Raw genomic sequence first — 22,803 nt, forward strand, 5'->3', positions numbered from 1 at the left:
CGCGGGGGGCGGGCGCTGCAGCGGCGGGGCGCGGGCGCGGTTGCCCAGTGGCTGTCTCCTCACTTCCGGGAACGCCTGGGCGACAAGGCCGCCCCCTGCTCACCGCGCAGCCAGCCGGCCGGCCCGGGCGGCGAAGTGAGTGAGCGCGCAGTTAAGAGCCGAGTCAGGCCGAAGCTCCACTGTCCGCGCGGGCCCAGCCTCTTTCTGCAGCTATGGGGGCGTCTGCGCGGCTACTGCGCGCAGCGATCATGGGGGCGCCGGGCTCTGGCAAGGGCACCGTGTCCTCGCGCATCACCAAACACTTCGAGCTGAAGCACCTCTCCAGCGGGGACCTGCTCAGAGATAATATGCTTCGGGGCACAGGTTGGGAGCCCGGACGTGAGGGGTGGCCGCGTGCTGTCACCGGGTGGGGCTCTGTGGGCGGAGGGGCCGGGGCGCGGGCGCAACCTCTCCCAATTGCCGCCCAGTGAGGAGTCCTTGGGACTGCTGAGCGACTGCTCCCCGAAACCTCTGACGTCAATGCACAGCTTCAGGAGGGTTACTGAGGGAAGGCACTAGAAAGTTAGGACACGTTCGAAGTTCAAAGATGAGAGGAAACCACATGGCTTTGAGAAGTTTGTCCAGCCCCAGTCGGAGCTGCTCCTAAGGGGCCACCGAGCTGTGTATGGCTTATTCTCCTTGTGCCTTTGCGCTTGGAGAACTCTTAGCTCTTTCTCTTTTTACTTTTTGTTTGTTAAATGCTATGGAACTTTCTGGTTCTGACCTTTCCCCCATACTCTGATGACCGAGTATTACTTATCCTCATTGCTGTCGCAAAATTGGCTTAAATCTTTAGACACGAAAGCTATTCTTGTGCCTTGTTATCTGAAAGATTGTTTTGTTTCTCCTTCCAAATAAATTCTTATAACTCAGCACAAAATCGAGTCAACAAACTGTACACTGTACAGTGGGTGGACTTTATCTTATGTAAATTCTATCTTAAAGCTGTTTTCAAAAAGTCAACAGCAAAGTGAGTTTTTTTTTTTCTCTCAAAAGCGTTGACCTTTATTTTCCAAAACAAAGTCATTTTGACTCTCCTTTTAGAAAGTAGAACTAATCCCTTACACAAGTTCAAAAAGAATTGGAAACAATTTTGGATGGAAGTACATAATATTAAAAGGAAAGTCCTCTCATTCCCTACCTCAGTCTCATTCTTCAGAGGGGAGCAGTGTCATGCGTTTTAGGAATCTGTATTTATGTTCAAGCATATATATCTGTATCCTTTGTTTTATGCAATATATAATCCTACTAAAATGTGTTCTGCACCAGTGTGTGTTCACCTTATATCTGGGATATCTTTCCATCTGAAAACACAGAAATCCGTTTCATTATTTAATGTTTGTGTAAGTGCCTATTTTCTGGATCTGCTATGATTTGTTTAATCCCCTACTGATGGGTCATGTAGGTTATTTTCGGGTGAGTTTCCCTTTGTTTTAAAACACTTGACATTTAAATGAAAAGAAGAATCACTCCACTGTTTTTTGTTTCTTGGAGTTCTGTGGTTCATCACCTAATCTGGTGAACTACTAGCTTTATTTGTCTCTTCTAACATTGATCTTCAAAAAAAAAAATCATAAAGTATTTTGTAGTTAATTAAGCTTCAGAAGGTTAAACTGTTTGGCTCACTTGCTAAGTGTTCTTGATGCTATGTATTGATGTCGTTAGGTAACACTGTATAGTCCCCAGTTCTGCAACCCGTTGGGGTAAGATTATCCAAACTGGAGGGGAGTAAGGGATCCGAAAGTGAATCTCTGAAAAATAACTCAGTAGTGAGGCATAATTGCGTGGTTAGGGACCACCTTCAGTGGAGTTAAAGATATGTTAACTTGTGAAAACAGAAAACTTAAAAAAATTAAAGAAAATTAACTGAACTTTTAAAATTAAGAAACAAATCTCTTTGTTTATCTATAACATCCTTTGACAAGCCTCATCATCCTCTTTCTGACTCCACAACGTGAAAAGAGAGACTAGAGGGAGGCAAGAGAGGATCTCTGGGAAAGATGTTCAGTCTGCCTCAGATACCTGCTCTTTCTGGAGTCTCTACAGGCAGTTCTTTAACAAAAAAAGCAGAAGATGGAGTTGAAGGAGGTGTCATGAGATTGTTATTACAGATGGTCTGTATCTCAGGTCTAAGAATACATCCTCAATAAATATTTGTGAACAGATTGGATATTTCACACAGGGTCAGCAACAAAGGAGAGGTATAATCTTTTATATAAAAAATACTGTTTAATGTTTTTTTGATGCTAAGAAAAACATATTTATTATAAAGCAAGAAAAACATGAGAGTATAAAGAAAATTAAAGTCCTTTATAATTCTACCATCCAGACACAACTATAATTAACTCTTTGGTGCTTTTTCTTCTATTCTGTTTTTTCTCTTTTTTTCTCTATTGTATTTACATGTGTTTGAAAAATTGTTATAGTCTAAATGATTGCTTGGATATCTTCTTTTACACTTATTGTGATTATGTTCACACATCACTAAGTAGTATTTAAAATGATATTTAATTTCATCAAGATTGCACAATTATTAATTGAAACGTTTTCCTATTATTATACCCTTATGTGGTTAACCATTCTTTGCTGTAATTAATATTGTTATGGTTATACTGGTACATGAATATTTGGCAGCACCTCCACTTCCTTCCTTCAAATAAATTCCATACTGTGGAATTTCTATAAATACTGTATCATCAATACTGCTAAGGAAGGATGGTGCCAATTTACCTTCCAACCACCATTTCACAATGATTAATCCATGTCTGTATTTTATAGCTAAAGTTTAAAGTCATCCCAGCAGATGTGATAAAGATCCTGGAAATAAAAGGCAGCCTGTTGACAGAAGCAAACCTTGAGTAACTGTAGACACCACTGAACCCTGCAGTCAGAAAACTTCAGCGTCTGCCCCTTTGTCTTCAGTCCAGCCTTCTCATTTAGAGATGAGGAAACAGAGTTCATGAGAGGTTAAAGACCTTGCTCAATAATAAAAAGCAGTCACTGGGAAACAAGTGTGAACACCCAGGTCTCTTGTATGCCAATTAAATTACTCTTTCCATTATGCAGTATTTCCCAAATTGAGATTCATGAGATAATTTTAGGTAGACAAAAAATTTTCTCTAAAATAAAAATAAAATTCAAGTTAATAAAATCAATAAAAAATTTTATTTCAACTTTTATTTGAAAAAATGATAACTTGGAGAAGGAAATGGCAACCCACTCCAGTATACTTGCCTGGAGAATCCCAGGGACAGGGGAGCCTGGTGGGCTGCCATCCATGGGTTTGCACAGAGTTGAACACAGCTAAAGCAATTTAACAGCAGCAGCAGCAGCAGCAGCAGCAATCAGTAATGTGATGTCTCTGCTTTTTAATAAGCTGTCTGATTGTCATAGCTTTTCTTCCAAGGAGCAAGTGTATTTTAACTTTGTGGCTGCAGTCACCATCTACAGTGATTGATTTTGGAGCCCAAGAAAATAAAATATGTCTCTATTTCCAAAAAAAAAAAAAAGAAAAAATGAGAACTAGCACACCAACCCTTTAATTTCTTGAACAACATAGCTTATTAAATTAAAAGAGTCTTTCTATGGCCAGAGACAAAAGAGTCTTTTAAAAAAATCTCTTTTCCCATTTTTTTTAAAGTTATTTTTAATTGGAGGATAATTGTTTTACAGTGTTGTGTTGGCTTCTTCCAAAAAACAATCTGAATCAGCCATAACGATACATATGTCCCCTCCCTCTTGAAACTCCCTCCCACCCCCCACTCCATCTCATCCCTCCAGACTGTCACACAGTACTATGTTGAGCACCCTGTGGTGGTGGTTTAGTTGTTAAGTTGTGTTCGACTCTTGTGACCTCATGGACTGTAGCCCGCCAGGCTCCTCTCTGTCCATGGGATTCTCCAGGCAAAAATACTGGAGTGGGTTGCCATTTCCTTCTTGGGAAGTGGATCTTCCCGACCCAGTAATCAAACACGGGTCTCCTGCATTGCAGGCGGATTCTTTACCAGCTGAGCTACAAGAGCCTGTATAATATAGCAAATTTCCACTGGCTATCTGTTTTACATATGGTAATGTATATGTTTCAACACTACTATCTCAATTTGTCCTACCATCTTCTTCCCACTGTGTCCAAATTCTCTATGGTTGTGTCTCTATTCCTGCCCTTCAAGTAGGTTCAAAAGTACTATTTTTCTAGATTCCATATATATGTGTGTGTTAATGTATGATATTTGTTTTTCTCTTTCTGACTTAACATCATTCTGTGTAACAGGCTCTAGGTTCATTCACCTCACTAGAACTGACTCAAATGTATTCCTTTTTATGGCTAAGTAATATTCCATTGTTTATATGCCCCACATCTTCTTTATCCATTCATCTGTCAGTGGACATGTAGGTTGCTTTCATGTCCCAGCCATTGTAAATAGTGCTGCAGTGAACATTTGGGTACGTATGTCTTTTTGAATTATGGTGTTCTTAGGGTATTAGCTCAGTCGTGTCCAACTCTTTGCAACTCTGTGGACTGTAGCCTACCAGGCCTCTCCCTCCATGGGATTCTCCAGGCAAGAATATTGGCGTGGGTTGCCATTTTCTTCTCCAGGGGATCTTCCCAACCCAGAGTTTGAAGCCAGGTCTCCCGTATTGCAGGCAGATGCTTTAACCTCTGAGCCACCAGGGAAGCCCAGGGTATATTCTCAGTAGTGGGATTCCTGAGTCATATGGCAGTTTTATTCCTAAAAAAACAGTCATTTTAAAGAAATACATAGTAAATGATAGATCTACTGTGGCAGAAATTGTACGGTTGCCATGTGATTGTCCAAAGTTTGAGAAACTGCACTGCAGCTTGGTACTTCTCAAAAACATAATCCTGGACTAAATGAACCCCTTTTGAATGTCATTTGTTCTCATTTGTAAATTGGGAAAACTGAACTCAGTAGCTAATCCTCAAAGCATTTGTCAGCTCCCAAGTTTCTGTATATCTAACAAAACTTCTAGTTTGTACACCCAGACAGCATAGATGTGCCTCATCAGAATGGTATTGACGGTAGAGCAAATTATTTTTGTAATGGCAAAATTTTTTATTTGTAATAGGCAATACATTTACTTGGTTTTGAACTCTAAAAAATATAAAAGGACATTTAGTGAAAAGATTCTTCCAGAGCTATTTCATGCATATGCAATCCATTATTTATCTCTTCCTTTTTTTTTCTTTTTTACACAAATCACAATAAACTGTACATGCAGTTTTCTACCTTTAACAATATTGCTTTCCATGAGGATTGCTCCATTTCTTTTTTTCTAACAAAGTAAGGTAGGCCTTTTTAAAATTCCATGGCTGGAATCCAGGATAATCCAGGCAGCTCCTCTCTTCATCTATCCAGTCATTCGTCTATGGGTTTATCAAGCTGGGTACTGGCAACAACAGAGACAAATATATTTCACTGGAGGTGCTCAAGTCAGAACATGGGCAGGCAGGTGGCCATTAGTCTGCTTGGGCTGCCATATAGAATAGCACAGACCAGGTAGCTTAAACAATAGAAGTTTATTTTCTCATAGTTCTGGAAGCCAGAAGTTCAAGATCAAAGTGCCAGCAGGGTTGGTTTTCTGGTGTGGCCTCTCTTGTGGGCATACACATGGCCTCCTCACTGGCTTTCCTCTGTTGTGTACATTCTTGATGTCTCTTCCTCTTCGTGTAAGGACACCAGTCATACTGGATTAAAGTCCCCCTTTATGACCTCATTTAGCCTTGATTACCTACTTAAAGGCTCCATTTCTAACTACAGCCACATTGGGGGGCAGGGCTTCAACATACAGATTTTAAGGGGCACACTTCTGTTCATACCAACATATGAACAGGTAATTTCAACAGTGTGATAAGTGCTCCAACAGAGATAAGTCTGTGACATTAGGGAAGTCCAGAGCAGGAACTTCTGATTGCCTCAGAGGTTAAGGGACCTCTTAACCTTTTAAGATGTGTCTTGAAAGAGGAGCAAGAGCTTATCAGGTAACAGAGAGGAGAAAGAGACTTGTGCAAAGGCTCAGGGGACATTAAGTATGTGCAACTCCTTATCGGGGCCATGGTTTGAGGGTTGTGTGGGGATGGTGGGGAGGTAAGTAGAGGAGAGAGATGAGGCCAGACCTACTTGGGCCTTGAGTTGAGATTCTGTCCTGAAGCAGGGAGAAATATAGACCTGGAATGGGAGTTTCTTATAAGTGCTTCACTGAAGAGGTTTCAGCTTGAGTGATGGTTGGAGGGAGAACAACTGTCAAGGGATGTTTTGATTTTCAGCATTATTCTTGTGAGGTATCCCATGCATGAAAGTATTATGATTTCTATGATGGTTAGAAGAATAAAATGAACACCAAAATGTGGAATATCCATGCAAAATTCTATTATTTAGCCATAAAAAGAAGTACTGATACTTGCATGGATATTACCCATGGATATTGCCCACCATCAGGCAGAGAACCAGTACCTTTAGGGTCACCACATGTGCCAACCCATCACATCTTCCCACCCTGCCAGAGGTAACCACTAGGTTGATTCAGAGTCTTTATTATTTGAGAAAGTCATTTTTTCTAAACTCTTGATTGGGTGTAAAGCCATCATTTGATGCATTTCCTCTTGTAGTTTTGTTTTGTTCCAACATGTTTTTAAAGTAAAGATGTATATACATCATAAAAAAGCTAAACGCAGTTTTGTCAGAAACTAGATTAATTCTCTAGCTCCTCTTGGCATATGTAAAAGAGAACTGTATTTACAGTTGGTCAGGCCCTCTTTTGTACTTCATAAATGCTCAAACATAAGTTGTTTCTAGATCATTCAGATATGAGGTGTGGTTGGCTTGAGGAGTGTTATAAGAATGACCAGATGTTAAAAGGAGACATAGAATTAACAATTTTTTTTTGTATAATACAAATATCATCTCTCAGATTAATGTTTCTGTGTTTTAGAATTTTTCATTATTAAAAATCAAAAGCTGGTTTTAACCCTTCCTATTTTCATATAACCTTCCTTTTCTATTTTTGTATACAACTTTATAGAAAATTAGCTTGTTTTAAATGATTTACTTTTAAACTACCTTTTGGGTTTTGTAGGTGTGGAAGCTCACATATTTGTTAATTTTTGGAATAAAAAAAGAAATAGTCTTTTTAATGAGTCTATTTAGATACAGCATTAAATTATAGGCAATCAAGGGAATAAAAATTTACTGACTGTCCAAAGAATATGCTGGACAAGAGTCCTTGCATAATTTTAACATGGGATGAAAACCTGAAATGTAATAAACAAACTGCTTACATTTTGATATAGAGAGTTGAATCATTTTTATTCTTCTTTTAAATGAAAGCATTATAGACTTCAGATTTTAAAAACTATTTTAAGTGTTTAGTGTTATAGAAAGTTGTTAGTAATAGTGAAAAAGATTGTTAGACTATGCATGGAACTATCTGTTCACAAAACAAAGTGTCTGTAAGTTTTAATGTTAACAGTTTTGATGATAATTATCTTAGTACTGCTGAGTTATATAGGTTATATGAGTGGCTTTTTTTCCCTCTTCTTTTGCTTACCAGGTATTTTTTGTCTTTACTTTCTTTTTTAAAAAAAATCTTTTTAAAGATATAATTCACATACCATAAAATTAACTCTTAAGTTATGAATCAGTATTTTTTTTTAATTTATTTTTTTTTGAAGGATAATTGCTTTACAGAATTTTGTTGTTTTCTGTCAAACCTCAGCATGAATCAGCCATAGGTATACATATGTCCCCTCCCTTTTGAACCTCCCTCCCATCTTCCTCCCCATCCCACCTCTCTAGGTTGATACAGAGCCCCTGTTTGAGTTTCCTGAGCCATACAGCAAATTCCCATTAGCTATCTATTTTACATATGGTAATGTAAGTTTCCACGTTACTCTTTCCATACATCTCACCCTCTCCTCCCCTCTCCCCATGTCTGTAAGTCTGTTCTCTCTGTCTCTTTCTCCATTGCTGCCCTATAAATAAGTTCTTCAGTACCATTCTTCTAGATTCCATATATATGTGTTAGAATACAATATTTATCTTTCTCTTTCTGACTCACCTCACTCTGTATAATAGGTTCTAGGTTCATCCACCTCATCAGAACTGACTCAATGCATTCCTTTTTATGGCTGAGTAATATTCCATTGTGTATATGTACCACAACTTCTTTATCCAATCATCTGTCGATGGACATCTAGATTGCTTCCATGTTCTAGCTATTGTAAATAGTGCTGCAATCAACAATGGGATATATGTGTCTTTTTCAATTTTGGTTTCCTCAGGGTATATGCCTAGGAGTGGGATTACTGGGTCATACGGTGGTTTTATTCCTAGTTTTTTAAGGAATCTCCATACTGTCTTCCATAGTGGTTGTATCAATTTACATTCCCACCAACAGTGCAAGAGCATTCCCTTTTCTCCACACCCTCTCCAGCATTTATTGTTTGTAGACTTTTTGATGATGGCCATTCTGACCGGTGTGAGGTAATATCTCATTGTAGTTTTGATTTGCATTTCTCTGATAATGAGCAATGTTGAGCATCTTTTCATGTGTTTGTTAGCCATCTGTATTCTATGGAGAAATGTCTGTTTAGGTATTTTTTCCACCTTTTGACTGGGTTGTTTATTTTTCTGGCATTGAGTTGTATGAGCTGCTTGTATATTTTGGAAATTAATCCTTAGTTGTAGTAATTTGCTATTATTTTCTCCCATTCTGAGGGTTGTCTTTTCACATTACTTACAGTTTCCTTTGCTGTGCAAAAGCCTTTAAGTTTAATCAGGTCCCACTTGTTTACTTTTGTTTTTATTTCTGTTTTTCTAGGAGGTGAGTCATACAGGATCTTGCTTGATTTATGTGATTGAATGTTCTGCCTATGTTTTTCTCTAAGAGTTTTATAGTTTCTGGTCTTACATTTAGGTCTTTAATCCATTTTCAGTTTATCTTTGTGTATGGTGCTAGGAAGTGTTCTAATTTCATTCTTTTACATGTGGCTGTCCAGTTTTTCCAGCACCATTTATTGAAGAGGCTGTCTTTGCTGCATTCTTGCCTCATTTGTCAAAAATAAAGTACCCATAGGTGCATGGGTTTATTTCTGGGCTTTCTATCTTGTTCCATTGGTCTATATTTCTGAATCAGTGTTTTTTTTTTTTTTTTTAATTACATTCAGAATTGTGCAACCATCACCACAGTCAATTTTAAAACATTTTTTATCACCCCCTAAAAGCCACCCTGTTCCCATTAGCAGTCACTTTCCATTTTCCCCCAATATTGCCAGCCCTGGACAACCACTGATTTTTCTTCTCTCTCTCTAGACTTGCCTACTCTGAACATTTAATATAAATGGAGTGATGTAAGATGTACTCTTTTGTGTGTGGCTTCTTCCACTTAGCATGTTTTAACATTTCATATACTGTGTGACATGTATCAGTACTTCTTTTTATGGCTAAATAATAGAATTTTGTATGGATATTCCACATTTTATTTACCCACTTGTCACTTGATGAACATTTGGGTTGTTTCCAGTTTTTGGCTATTGTGAATAATGTTGCTATGGACATTCATATATAAGTTTTTCTGTGAGCTAATGTTTTTATTTCTTTTGAGAAAATATACCTAAGAGTTGAATTGCTGTGTCATATGGTAACTCTGTTTAAACTCTTGAAAAACTGCCAGACTGTTTTCTAAATTGCCTACATCAGTGTTAGGGACTCAGCCCTGGAGAACTGTGGTTTTCCTCAGTACTCTTGGTGAGTTTGAGCTTTATGTCCCCCAGCGCGGTGGTCAAAAGCCTGACAACAGAGATGTTGCACACCAGCAATATATGAGGGTTTCAATTTCTCAACATTCTTGGCAACACTTGTGTTAGATCTTTTTGATTACGGCCATCCTGGTGAATGTGAAGTGATGTTTCATTGTGGTGCACACATATTGTTTGTGGACCTTTCCAGTAGGGTGTTTTAGTGAGTCCAGGGTGCTCTCAGGCCCAGTTCCAGATGTTGTTTGTAAATCCAAGCAGTGCACCTGTCAAATGGCAGCCAATTTCCGTAGTTAATGTGCTTATTTAGAAATCTGAAGTTTCATGAATTTGACAATTTAGGGTCTTTTCTGAAGTCAGTATGTCAGTTCATACTAAGAATTATGAAAACAGTCATAAGCATTGACTCTTTAATCTCTGATTCCTGAGAATTTATCCATCAGAAATAACTCAGAACCCCACCCCCCCCCAAAAAAAAGAAAAAGGAAAAGGAATGTTAAGATCTTTAAAAGCAGAAGTGGTAGGGAAAAATCAAGACTAATTAAAAAATTTAGATGTCCAACAGTATATACTGCCATGATAGAGTGTATTTTTATCAAATATAGACATATTTTCCAAAGATGACTGAATGACTATATAAAATCACTGAAAAGTATCTACAAAAGGATGGTTAAGTGAACAAACACAAAATTGTAAGTGCACAGATTATTACAGTGACATTACAAATTCTATATGGGCGTAAATAATTTGCTAACAGATGATGAGAAAATTAAAATACCATTGCACAAGAATAACATATAATTGTAGGTAGTATTTTAAAGTGTTCATAAATGCTTTTCAGTGTATTTTATTTATAAAAATGTAACAATCACAGTGTTGATCTAGTCAAAAACTGAATTTTGACAACAGCATCTACTTTAGAGGATTAGAAAAATGTCTACAGTAACAAGATCTCAGGTACTTAAGCTGAGCCACTTAAAAATAATGACTATTTCAATTTCTTATTAAAAAGAAAATAATTTTAGTGTATATATTTTTCTGATAGAAAATTTATAAAAATTACAGAAAAGTACAAATATGTTAAATCACATAATTCATCACAGAGATGACTACTGCTAACATATTGCTTTATATCTTTTCATTATTTTTACATTTATCTATTTTTATATGATGGAAATTTTGAAATAGGCATTGATTATTTTACAATCTCTTTTTATCACAAAAGTTGATGATGCACATTTTCAAATGAGTGTGTTATCCATGGGGTTTCTTTAGGCAGCCAGTTTCCTAGAGGCTTAGAATGGGATAGAATAAAAGCACTTGCTGACTTGCCTTTTTTTCCTGCCTCTAATGTAGAAATTGGTGTTTTAGCCAAGACTTTCATTGACCAAGGGAAGCTCATCCCAGACGATGTCATGACTCGGTTGGTCCTTCATGAGCTGAAAAATCTCACCCAATATAACTGGCTGTTGGATGGTAGGTGGAGCATTGAGAATATTTCAGCTGCCCTAAAGGATGCATGCAGACTGGAGAGTGAGCATTGCATGTGCTACAGAAACAGATGGTGGGCGGGAGGACTGTGTGTGCCGCTACTCCTGACCCTGGGGACTCGGGGGCCAGTCTTCTCTCTGTCCTACTTCTTTTTTTAAATGCAAAGAGGGAAGTGCACTGCATTATTTCTAAGCTCCTTCAGATATGACTTTTGTTCCTGCTCCCCTTTTTGAGAATATTTAGGATGAGGGAGGATCCCAGAAGGAAGAAGGAAGGACAGAGGGTAACTTACAGTAAGATGTAAACTCTCCCCAGCCAGGGGTGCCGTGGGGTCCTTGAGGATAGGTTGATTTTTAGTTTTTAGAGGGAGGTCTTTATTACAAGGAATTTGCTCATGCAGTTATGAGGCAGACAAGTCTCAAGATACTCAATGTGGGTTAGGAAGCTGGGGACCCAGGAGAGCTGGTAGTGTGATGGTGTAGTTCGAGTCTGAAGGCTGGTGAAACCTAGGAAGACCCGATGTTTGAGTTTGAGTCTAAAGGCAGGAAAAAGCCATATCCCACTCCAAGGCAGTCAGGTAGGAGGAATTCCCCCTTATCTTCTGGAGAGGGCCAGCCCTTTGTTCTGTCCAAGCCCTCAGTGGATTAGATGGGGCCCACCCACATTAGGGATAATAGTCTGCTTTACTCGGTCAACTGATTAAAATGTAAATCTCCCCCACCCCCACAAAGACACCCTCAAAGACATATCCAAAATATTGTTTGACCAAATATTTGAGCAACCTGTGGTCTGGACAAGGTAACATATAAAATATTAACAATCAGGGTTGCCCTATAAGCGTCATCAGCCTTCCTGGTGTTACTGCTTTTGTTCAAGTTGGTCAACATTAATTTTCTTCCTTCTCCCCTCTCCCCTCGGTCCTTCCTTTCTTTGTTCATTTTTAACTTAATTTGTAAAGGCTTTCCAAGGACACTTCCGCAGGCAGAAGCCCTGGATAGAGCCTATCAGATAGACACAGTGATTAACCTGAACGTGCCCTTTGAGGTCATCAAGCAGCGCCTTACTGCTCGCTGGATCCATCCAGGCAGCGGCCGTGTCTACAACATCGAGTTCAACCCTCCCAAAACCATGGTGAGTAGTTGGGGTAGAACTGACTCTGCCTTCTGCGTAGCCAGCTTTCTCCAGATGACAGATGACTTCTGTCATCTGGAGACAGTTGCCCTCAGTTGGCCCTCAAAGATTACGTTGATACTCCTGGATGACCAGAACTCCAGAAGGCATGTTCTCAGATTACTTTTGTACTCTGCTGGTTTAGTCCAGTCAAGTTGGTGGTAAAGACATCCCCAGAGGCAACAGGGGTTTGTTGTTCCTTCAAAAGCATGTGTTGATTTTCTACTGTGCCAGGTGGTGTGTCAAGAATTGGGGCAGTAGGGATTAATGACACCTTGGGTTATTTAGGGTTTACAGTTCAGATTCTCAATCTGTAGCTGAATCCTTTTCGTATATGTATAATATCACAGGCTTCCCTGGTGGTTCAGATGGTAAAGAATCTGCCTGCGATGCAGGAGACCTGGGTTTGATCCTTGCGTCAGGAAGATCCCCTGGAGAAGGGAATGGCTACCCACTCCAGTATTCTTGCCTGGAGAATTCCATGGACAGAGGAGCCTGGAAGGCTGCAGTTGCAAAGAGCTGGACACAACTGAGCAACTAACACTTTCACTTTTTTTTATAATATAATACATATAATATACATGTAATATATAATACCAAATTATTTAGAGGCTGCTTAAAGACCCTTTTGCTGTAAAGAGAAGGTGATTGTCACCATGGAAACATTTCCTGGGGTCTCATGGCTCTGTGTTGCAATGACCTGGATTTGAATTTGATTCCATTTATTTAAAAAGCACATTTTGTGTTTGGTGCTTACATAGATGTCTGTTTACAAATCAGTTAACTACCTATAAAAATATCCTTCAAAACTATGACACTTGATGCCAGTCCTTCTAACTCCCATTTAGGGAATTGATGATCTGACTGGGGAGCCTCTTGTTCAGCGTGAGGATGATAGACCAGAGACAGTTGTCAAGAGACTGAAAGCTTATGAGGCTCAAACAGAGCCTGTCCTGGAGTACTACCGGTGAGTTGGTCGCTTTTCAGAATTTCTCTTACATGATGAATTACTAAATCGTTTTCTGATCTTTCATGCTTTCCAGCCAAAATGCTAAACTACCAGACGATCCAACCTGAATTAGTTTAAATAATAAAAGGAAATTTATTTGTGAAACAAATCCAGAAGGTAGTTTGGGCTTCAGCTGCCCCCAGGTTTGATCAGAATTTTGCTCATCTCCAGTTTGTATTGGCTGTCCTTATACTTCCTGCATAGTTGCTGACGGTTGCTAGGGGCAGGCACAGCATCCTATTTATAACAGGGTGAGGGGCCACCTTTTCCCCAGTGAACAGAAGTGCTAGCCAGTGCTGGGACTGGCTATCCCAGCCAGTCACTGGGATGGGAGAGATTATACTGATTGGTCCACACCCAGAGCAGGCAGTGGGTCAGTCTCACCCAAACTCTGCTGTCTGGTGGAGGGAGGGCTGGCGTGAATGCCGGGAAGGCAAACCTAACGGTGCCCACTCCCTGTGACAGTAGAGGACACTAGAGCACAAAAGCTTAAAGGGCAAGTAATCCTCAGATCATTTATTTGGCAAATAGTGTTTAAAAGTTTTCATTTTTACATAGTTTTTTGACTCCTCAGGGAATTCATATCCCACCATGAATACAGGAACTCTAGTGAATTAATGTTTGGCTCGGGCCAAGAAACAATTCTGTTTCTTTATTCAGCCTTCCCCTCTCCTAACAGAGGGTTGATTACATTCACTTTCCTGTATTCACTCACTTACTGAATAATGACTCAGCATTAAGACAGGACAGTGCTGTGGTAGAGCACTGACTCTGGAGCCAGAGTGCCTAAGCTCAAATCCCAGCTCACCATTTATTAACTTGGCCTTAACTTCTTGCTTAACCTCTGTTTTTTTCCATGCAAAATGGGATTGAGACTGGAGGGTTGAAAGGTAGAGTTAACATGTGTAATTCTTAGAATTGTGTCTGACACACATTAAGCACTATACTTATTATAGTGCTATACTATATTAGCTATTATTAGCTATTACTATTATTATTAGCTATTAGATTATTAGCTATTACTATTGTTGTTGTAATTGTGTAACTATGCAGTGAATTCTGAAGTAGCAGTCTCCAAATTATTTTAAGAGTTATTTCTGGAGGATGAAATTACAAGGAAGTTGGCAATTCACTTTCTTCACTGTTAGTATAATTTTGTGATTATATAATGAGCCTGGCTCCTGCAGATTACCAGCTGTGTGGCCCTGGGCAATGTGTTTGAACATCTGTGCCATGAATTCTTCATTTGTAAAATCAGAGCAATTATTATATAGTACCTTCTTTATAGGGTTGTTAAGGGATTAAATGAGAGAATCCATACAAAGACTTAAAAACAGTCCTGGCACTGTTGAATCACTCAGTATTGATGAATATTGTTTACCCTGTGGACACTATGCTAGGCCAGTGATCCACACAGATAATTAGACCCAGTCTTTGTCAAGCCCCAAAGAAACTCAGCTTTCTTTGTGAGGCAAAGTGCTGGGTAAACAGTATTTATCATACAGTGTGCTGGGTGCTTATATCAATCAGGAACCCAATTCACACAAGCTTTAGCAAAAGGGAAATTTATTGGTCATGTAACTGAAGAGTCCAAAGGTAGATGGTTTGGGTCCAGGTGTTCAAACAGAGTCATCAGGCCTCTGTCACTCTTAGCTTTGTTTTCCTGTGTTGGTATCAATCTCAGGTGGGCTCTACCTGTGTGAGCCCCTCAGCATTCCAGCTCACTTCCTCCCAGTTCATCTACCCCAGAAAAAGAGAGTCTCTTTGGTCTCAAAAGTCACTAACTAGCTCTGATCATGTCCATCCATGAAGCTGGGAGGTGGGGACTATCCCGTCTGAGTCTCATGGACTGAATTTAGTGAAAAGGTGGTTTCCCAAAAGTGGGTTGTTATTCATTCAAAAGTAACCAGAAGAAGGGAGAGCACATTGTTGCTGAGCTGGTAGCAACACTGTGAGTCTATTAACGGAAGTCATGACTGAATGCAGTGGAAGTACAGTGGCTGTAAGCATTAGTTCTGTAAAATGTGGGAGGGGAAGTTGGGGAAGGCTGTAGAGATGAAGTGTATGTCCTGGGTCCCTATCTCAGGAGATACCCTAGTCTTTCTGAGCTTCTGGCTTTTGCTACTTCTTGCCCTTAATTGAAACTTTAACCTCTAAGCTCCTGTACATAGATCTAGGACTGAACTTAACCAACAATTTAAAATGGTATTTGCAGTAACCTTAGTGAGAACCAGCATTGTTATTTTAAAATACTGACAGTTACATTGTTGCTTTTAAAACTCTTCTCAGTTGTGGGACATTTGATAGTATAACTAGGTCTCTGTTTACAAGCGACATGATGCTCTTTTTAGAGGACCAATAGCTTAAGCCAGTTCTATTTTATTACATAGAAATGAAGGTGACAAATGTTCGTCCAAGGTTCAGCCTTAGGACTGAATAGGTGTGCATAGTTGTTCCCTTGGAAGCAACCTGTTGACCCACTTGTGACATAGGCTTGATTTTAAGATGGCTCTTCAAGAGGCTTACAACAGTTAAGAAGCTTGTTCTATTGAAAACTTTATAAGATGCTTGTGAACTTAGAAGCAGGAGGGCTTTAGCAGATGTTTATTAACCCAGGAAACAGTGGGAATTATTTAAGTTAGTCTTTAACTGTGGCAAATCTTATGAGGAATGCATAAAGGAATGTTTTTGTTCCCAGTGAAACATCTTAAAAACTTGCAGAGGTATGACTGATCCTGTTTTTAGAAAGTGATAAACCAGAGTTCTTGCTCTTCTGCAGCCTTAAAGCCAGTGTGTATATGAGTAGTTGGAGGAGGAGAATGAATAATAGGAATGCCACAATCTCTGGCAGGAATTTTTCCGTTTTGAAAAACAACCCCTGGATTTTGATCCTTCTCACCATCGAACCTCAAGGAACTAGTGAGTACAGACTTTGATTGCTGGCCTGGTAAAAAGCCAGACAAATCTGCCTGGGAAGAATGGACAAACCCAGTAGGAAACATGATAAAAACAACATTCTAGAATTCCCCTTTCCTTTAAAATTCAGAAGGAGGGCACAGAGGAAAAAAAACCTAGGTGAAAGAAGGAAGGCTCATCAAGTATTAGGAAGCTGTCTTGCAAAGAGGTAAGCAGACAAAAGAAAGCTAAGGGTGTTCTAGTGTCTGACAAGACCCGTTTTGAAGCCTACTACCATTTTGGTGATTCAGGTTATTACTTTACATCCCTAACACAGTTTCATCAGTAAAATAATGAAACTTGAGTTTTAAATAGGATTAAATTATTATATGTAAAGCACTTAGCATGTGCTCAGAAAATGATAGATGCATCTCAAGTGACCATTTTTGTTAGCCAGAGGGCACAACTGAAACCAAAATCTAGATTTTCCAGCACCCAGCCAGGCGCCTTTCATTCCTGATCACACAGATCTGTACTTACTGAGACCATTAAATCCACACTATTATCTTTAAAAAAAAAAAAGAAATTATTTATTTATTTTTGGCTATGCCAAGTGGCATGTGGAATCTTAGTTCTCTATTCAGGGATTGAACCCAAATTGGGAAGTACTCAACCTATCCATTTTTAAAAAAATTTTTATGATAAAAGCCATTTTGACAGGTGTGAGTTGATCTGACTTTGGTTTTGGTTTGTATTTCCTTGATGACTAGTGATGGTGAACATCTTTTCATGTGTCTGTTTGCCATCTGTATGTCTTTGGAAAAAGACATGTTAAGGTCCTCTGCCCATTTTTAAATCAGGTTGTTTATTTATTTTTTTTGATGTTGGGTTTTGTATATTTTGGATATTAACCTCTCATCAGATATATCACTTGCAAATATCTTCTCCCATTCAGTAGGCTGCCTTTTCATTTTGTTGATCTTCCTTGGCTATACAAAGTCTTTTAAGTTTGATGTAGTCCCATTTGTTTATTTTTGCTTTTGTTTCCCTTGCCTGAGGAGACAGATCATATATATATATATATAATATACACATACACACATAATATATATCATATATATATACAATGTATATACATGTTGTATATATGTTAAGGCTGATTTCAAAGAGTGTACTGCCTGTGTTTTCTTCTAGAAGTTTTATGACTTCAGATCTGACATTTAGGTCTTTGATCCTTCTTGATTTTCTTTATATTGTGTGAGAAAGTAATCTAGTTTTATTCTTTTGTGTGTAGCTGTCCAGTTTTTCCAACACCATTTATTGAAGAGGCTGCATTTTCTCCCTTGTATATTCTTGCCTTCTTTGTCACAGATTAACCTGACCATACTGCAGGTTATTTCTGGGCTGCCTATTCAGTTCCATTGGTCTGTGTATCTGGTTTTGTGCTAGTGCCATTACTATTTTGGTTACTGTAGCTATGTAGTATAGCCTGAAATCAGGGAGCGTGATGTCTCCAGCTCTGTTGTTTCTCAAGATTGTTTTGGCCATCCGGGGTCTTTTGTGTATCCAGATGTTAGACTTTTTGTTCTAGTGCCATGAAAAATGCCACTGGGCACTTCCCTGGTGGTCCAGTGGTTAGGAATCCAGTTTGCAATGCAAGGGATGCTGGTTTGATCCCTGGTCCAGGAAGATCCCACATGACACGGGGCAGCTGAGTTCACCTGCCACAACTAATGAGCCTGTGAGCTGCAGCTACTGAGTCCATGTGCCTTAGAGCCTGTGCTCTGCAACAGGAGAACCACTGCAATGAGGAGCCCTCGCACCATAAGTAGCCCTCACTTGCTGCACCTAGAGAAAGCCGGCATAGCAATTAAGACCCAACACAGCCAAAAATAAACATTAAAAAAAAAAATGCTGTTGGTATTTTGTTAGGAATTGCATTGAATCCATAGATTGTCTTGCATAGTATGGTCATTTTAACAACACTAATTGTTCCAATCCATGAACAGGATATATCTTTCCATTTTTTAATGTCTTTTTCAGTTTCTTTCATCAGTGCCTTATAGTTTTCCAAGTATAGGTTCTTTACCTGCTTGATTAGATTTATTATTATTTTTTTTAAATGCAGTTGTAAGTGGGATTGTTTTCTCTGATAGTGTTATTAGTGCATAAAAATGCAACAGATTTCTATAATTTTGTATCCTGCAGCTTTACTAAATTCATTTATTAGTTCCAATAGTTTTTTGGTGGCATCTTTAGGCTTTTCTATATACAGTATCATGTCATCTGCTGAAGTGACAGTTTTAGTTCTTCCTTTCCTATTTGGACTGCCCCCCCCCCCCACCCCCTTCTGATTGCTGTGGCTAGGAATTCCAAAACAAAAGTGCTGAGAGTGGAATCTTTGTCTTGTTTCTGATCTTAGAGGAAATGCCTTCAGCTTTTCACTATTATATTGGCTCTAGGTTTGTCATATATGACTTTTATTACACTGAGGTATGTTACCTCTATATCCACTTTGTTGAAAGTTTTATAAAAAATGGATGTCAAATTTTGTCAAAAGCTATTCTGTATCTTTTGAGATGATCATATGATCTTTATTCAATTTGTTAATGTGGTGTATCACATTGATTTGAATGTATTGAACCATCCTTAAGACCCTGATGCTGGGAGGGATTGGGGGCAGGAGAAGGGGACGACAGAGGATGAGATGGCTGGATAGCATCACTGACTCGATGGAGGTGAGTCTTAGTGAACTCCGGGAGTTGGTGATGGACAGGGAGGCCTGGCGTGCTGTGATTCATGACGTTGAAAAGAGTCGGACATGACTGAGCGACTGAACTGACTCACCGACTGGGACAAATGCCACTTGATTGTGGTGTATGATCCTTAACTGTTGAATTTGGTTTGTTAGTATTTTTCTGAGGATTTTTGCATCTATGTTCATTTGTGACACTGGCCTGTGATCTTTTTTTATTGTCAGACCTGTCTTGTTTGTTTTTTATCCTTAGGAAAAAAGGGGTGTTGGAAACATTCTCTGGAACAGAAACCAACAAGATCTGGCCACACGTATATGCTTTCCTACAAACAAAACTTCCACAAAGAAGCCAGGAAACATCAGTTACTCCATGAGGAAAAGTGCATGTAACTAGGAAGATGAGCAGAAGCTCCTTGTCTTGTGCATTTACAGGTTCCTTGTCCTAAGACTCTGGCCTGTATAAATTCTTTGAAAATTATGTTAGTTTCATTTCTGCTGATTTTAACCTGGAAATTAAGGATGTGCCAAAAGAGTCAGTTATGAAGATTCATCTTCTGAAATGTTTAGTGTGTTTTATCTAGTTACCTTCTAACTAGATAAAATTAGAATTTAATTAGCACAATTATAAAACATTATAAACGTCTAACTAGACTTTTGAAAATTGTTGAGTGTAACTGAAAGGGCAATTGGTAGTCTAAGTTTTGTTCAGAAAAGAAGTGGTGGATAAAGTTTCCTTATTTTTCTGGAGAAGTAGAATAAGAAAAAACTTCCGTATCACTTGTGGAAAGTATCTTATCAGAGGCTTGTGGATAGTGATGCAAAAAAAAGAGACCTCTAGCACTGTGATACACACAGACTGTGGGACACTGTCTATGGAGTTCCTTGGAGGGGGGGGAAGCAACTAAATTTGCTGCCTTTTATTGACCTCAAACAGATTGCCAGATATTTCTCCAGCAAAATGGGTTTATTCAGAATCAGCAGATAATTGCAATTTGGAGTCTCAACCATGGTGAGCCAGGTGCAAGTCCTCCCCACAGCATGGGAATGACAATACTTTTATAGAGGAGAAAACGAAGTTGGGAGGGCTGTAATAAACAAGTCCATGGCTTTTCATTGGCTGAGTCCTTGCCAGAAGTCTTGCCTTCTTCCTTTTGGGCTATGCTATCTTCACAAGGCATGAGAGCTCCCCCTCGTGGTCTCCTGACTATTGAGGTTTCTGGGGGTTTTTTACACTTTATACTAGCAACCTTTCGATAACCATATATCCTATATTTTGTTGTTTTAAAACACAACTTTCACTTTACTCCAGATTTTCAGTTTGCGATAAAAATGTATCAGTTAGCACATAGCAAAATGTATTTTCCTATCACTTTTCTTTTGAAAATCCTGTGTACTGAGGGATACGACTTGTTAGAAATTGACATCGTAAATTCTTGTAAAAGCACCAAAGTTGAATTTCCAACAGAATATGTAATTAAACTCTCATGCTTTCAGAAGTTACTCAGGTTGAAAAATGTGCACTTTAGGACCTACTTGCCAGTTTCTTTTTTGATCCCAATGTATGATGTGCCTTGATGAGTAGCAAATTGAAGGAAGGAAGGAAGACAGGGAAGGAGGGAAGAAGGAAAGGAGACTCATGGCATTAGGTTAAGTAAGAATACTTTGTCATTAGGAAATAGATCACGTTTGCCTGGGGGAAACTCCCTTGACATAAATAAAAATCATTATTAGTAAACAGGTATAGAAATTAAAAGGATTTACACAACATATTAAAAAGAAATCAGGAAACTCATTGATTTGGCTTAGAAGAGTTCTTTATTCCTAATCAAAGAAGTTCACACTTGCTCATGTTCACTGCTATCCTTCCTTAATGGGGAAGAACTCTGCTAGTGAATGTAATCTGTGCAGCCATTTTAAAATGAAAATGATTTGATTCCTTAGAAGGGCAATAGGATGCATGCTTATGTACAGTGGTAGGAAGAGTGGGGCAATATGAGAGGTGAAGGAGAAATCTGACAATATCTTCAATTCTCTTACTTGGTGCTAGATTAAATGAAATGAGTCATTGTATAAGCTGTTATTAACTGCCTTTGAAAATCTGGCCCATTTTATTCCAGGCACTGAAAATACAAATGCTAGCAAGTGATTCTTATGTATCTTGTGGGGAAAAAAAGCTGACTTTTCTTTGATTTTTAAAAGTTCAGTACTGATCTTTCAAAAATGTACTAAGGCTTTTAAAAAGGATTATGGTAAACATTCACATAACTGCCTTATTTCAATGTTAGTTATGTACATTCTAAAAATGTTGGGTACTAATTATCCAGTTTATCAATGAATTAGCATTAAATGAAAATTCAGAACTGTGAGTATTACTTGGTCTTTGGTAACACACAGGGCCCACTCTAACTCACCTTCCCTTTATTGCCCTCATGTCTCATTGGCTTCTGAGTTAGTCTCTGCTTTCTAATAATTGTCTTAGAACACTTTTACATATATAGGTTGGTTTCATTTTACCCTTTATTTCCTGCTGCAGTATTGCAGCCATACTGGCCTTCTTGACACTGTCAGATTTGGGAATCAAAAAGAGGGATAGAAGAACATGGCTATGAAAATCAAGACCTGTCCTTCCTGTGATCATTTCCTCTCCACTCCCAAAACTAAAGTTTTGCATACAACCATGACCTTGGGAAACACCTGTGCTATTACAAAAAGAACTTGTTTTCTGCTGTAATACCTATCATGATCTGTGTGCCACATGGAAATGTGTCCAGAGCTGACTGCCATGGCCAGAAGCTACTGTGCCTTAGTTAAAAGCTAGTAAGGCTTCAAACCATTACCCTGTTTTCTATAGCACCACAGTTATTTCGGTACACCTTTCATAAGCAGAGTGTGTTGTGGGAAATGCAAATTGGCAGTTAGTACCATCCAGAAATTTTATTTATTAATTCCATTTATTTCTTTTTCTATTTATTTCTATTTCTTATTGAAATAGTTTAGATTTCTAAACCCTGCCCAACAACTACTTCCCTCCAGCTATTTTCAATGGCACTTGAGCAAAATATTTTGGACATTCATAGTTTGTGACAAAACTTACCTAACAAATCATAGTAATTGAAGACCTCATTATATTAAACTGCTATAATATTCAACAGCAATAAATTTTAAAACATGTTTATAAGTTGTCTTTTCATTGACAAAAGAAAAAAAAGACACTGGTCAACTGCAAAAACACCCTTCCTATCTTTGCAATTCAAGATTCTGATTTTAGAAGTTATAGTTTAAAATTTTTAAACACAAAATAATCTGTGTTTAAAGCTTCTGGTAAAAGCCAATATACTTCGAGTCCACATCCAGCTATAGCTTTTTTTTTTTTTTCCTTTCAGCTCACTAATAACTACATTTAGCACTGAGTAAAAAGTTAAAATTGCTATGCATGTAAAATTGCATGGTGGAAGAATGTCACCAAAGTGTGAATCAGTTTGGTGATGTGTCATATTTTACCAAAAGACTCTATAAAAAGTGTTTGAAGAGTAAGTAGCATGACAAATGTCATTTAACAAAGTGAAATATGTGGGAGTTTTTAAAAAATCAATTTCATACTTAGAAAAGATGAAAACTTTAAGTCTTATTCTTTGAGGTTTATGACAATGGTTTCAACTTCATTATTAGATT

General features: G+C 38.5%; 1 protein-coding gene across 2 annotated transcripts; it reads left to right on the forward strand.

Moving 5' to 3' along the window:
* Nucleotides 1-62: 62 nt before the first annotated feature.
* Nucleotides 63-21,497, forward strand: AK3 (adenylate kinase 3). Of its 2 annotated transcripts, none has more exons than XM_006068196.3 (5): nucleotides 63-363; nucleotides 11,168-11,287; nucleotides 12,261-12,433; nucleotides 13,321-13,439; nucleotides 19,385-21,497. In XM_006068196.3, exons 1-5 carry the CDS (start codon nucleotides 213-215, stop codon nucleotides 19,503-19,505), a joined length of 684 nt encoding a protein of 227 aa, XP_006068258.1. In that variant the 5' UTR covers nucleotides 63-212; the 3' UTR covers nucleotides 19,506-21,497. The 2 variants fall into 2 exon arrangements, with proteins under 2 accessions (XP_006068258.1, XP_044795844.1); XM_044939909.1 differs by lacking the exon at nucleotides 19,385-21,497 and adding an exon at nucleotides 16,261-16,432.
* Nucleotides 21,498-22,803: the final 1,306 nt, after the last annotated feature.

Source organism: Bubalus bubalis, chromosome 3 (genome assembly GCF_019923935.1).
Source record: "Bubalus bubalis isolate 160015118507 breed Murrah chromosome 3, NDDB_SH_1, whole genome shotgun sequence".
NCBI lineage: Eukaryota > Metazoa > Chordata > Mammalia > Artiodactyla > Bovidae > Bubalus > Bubalus bubalis.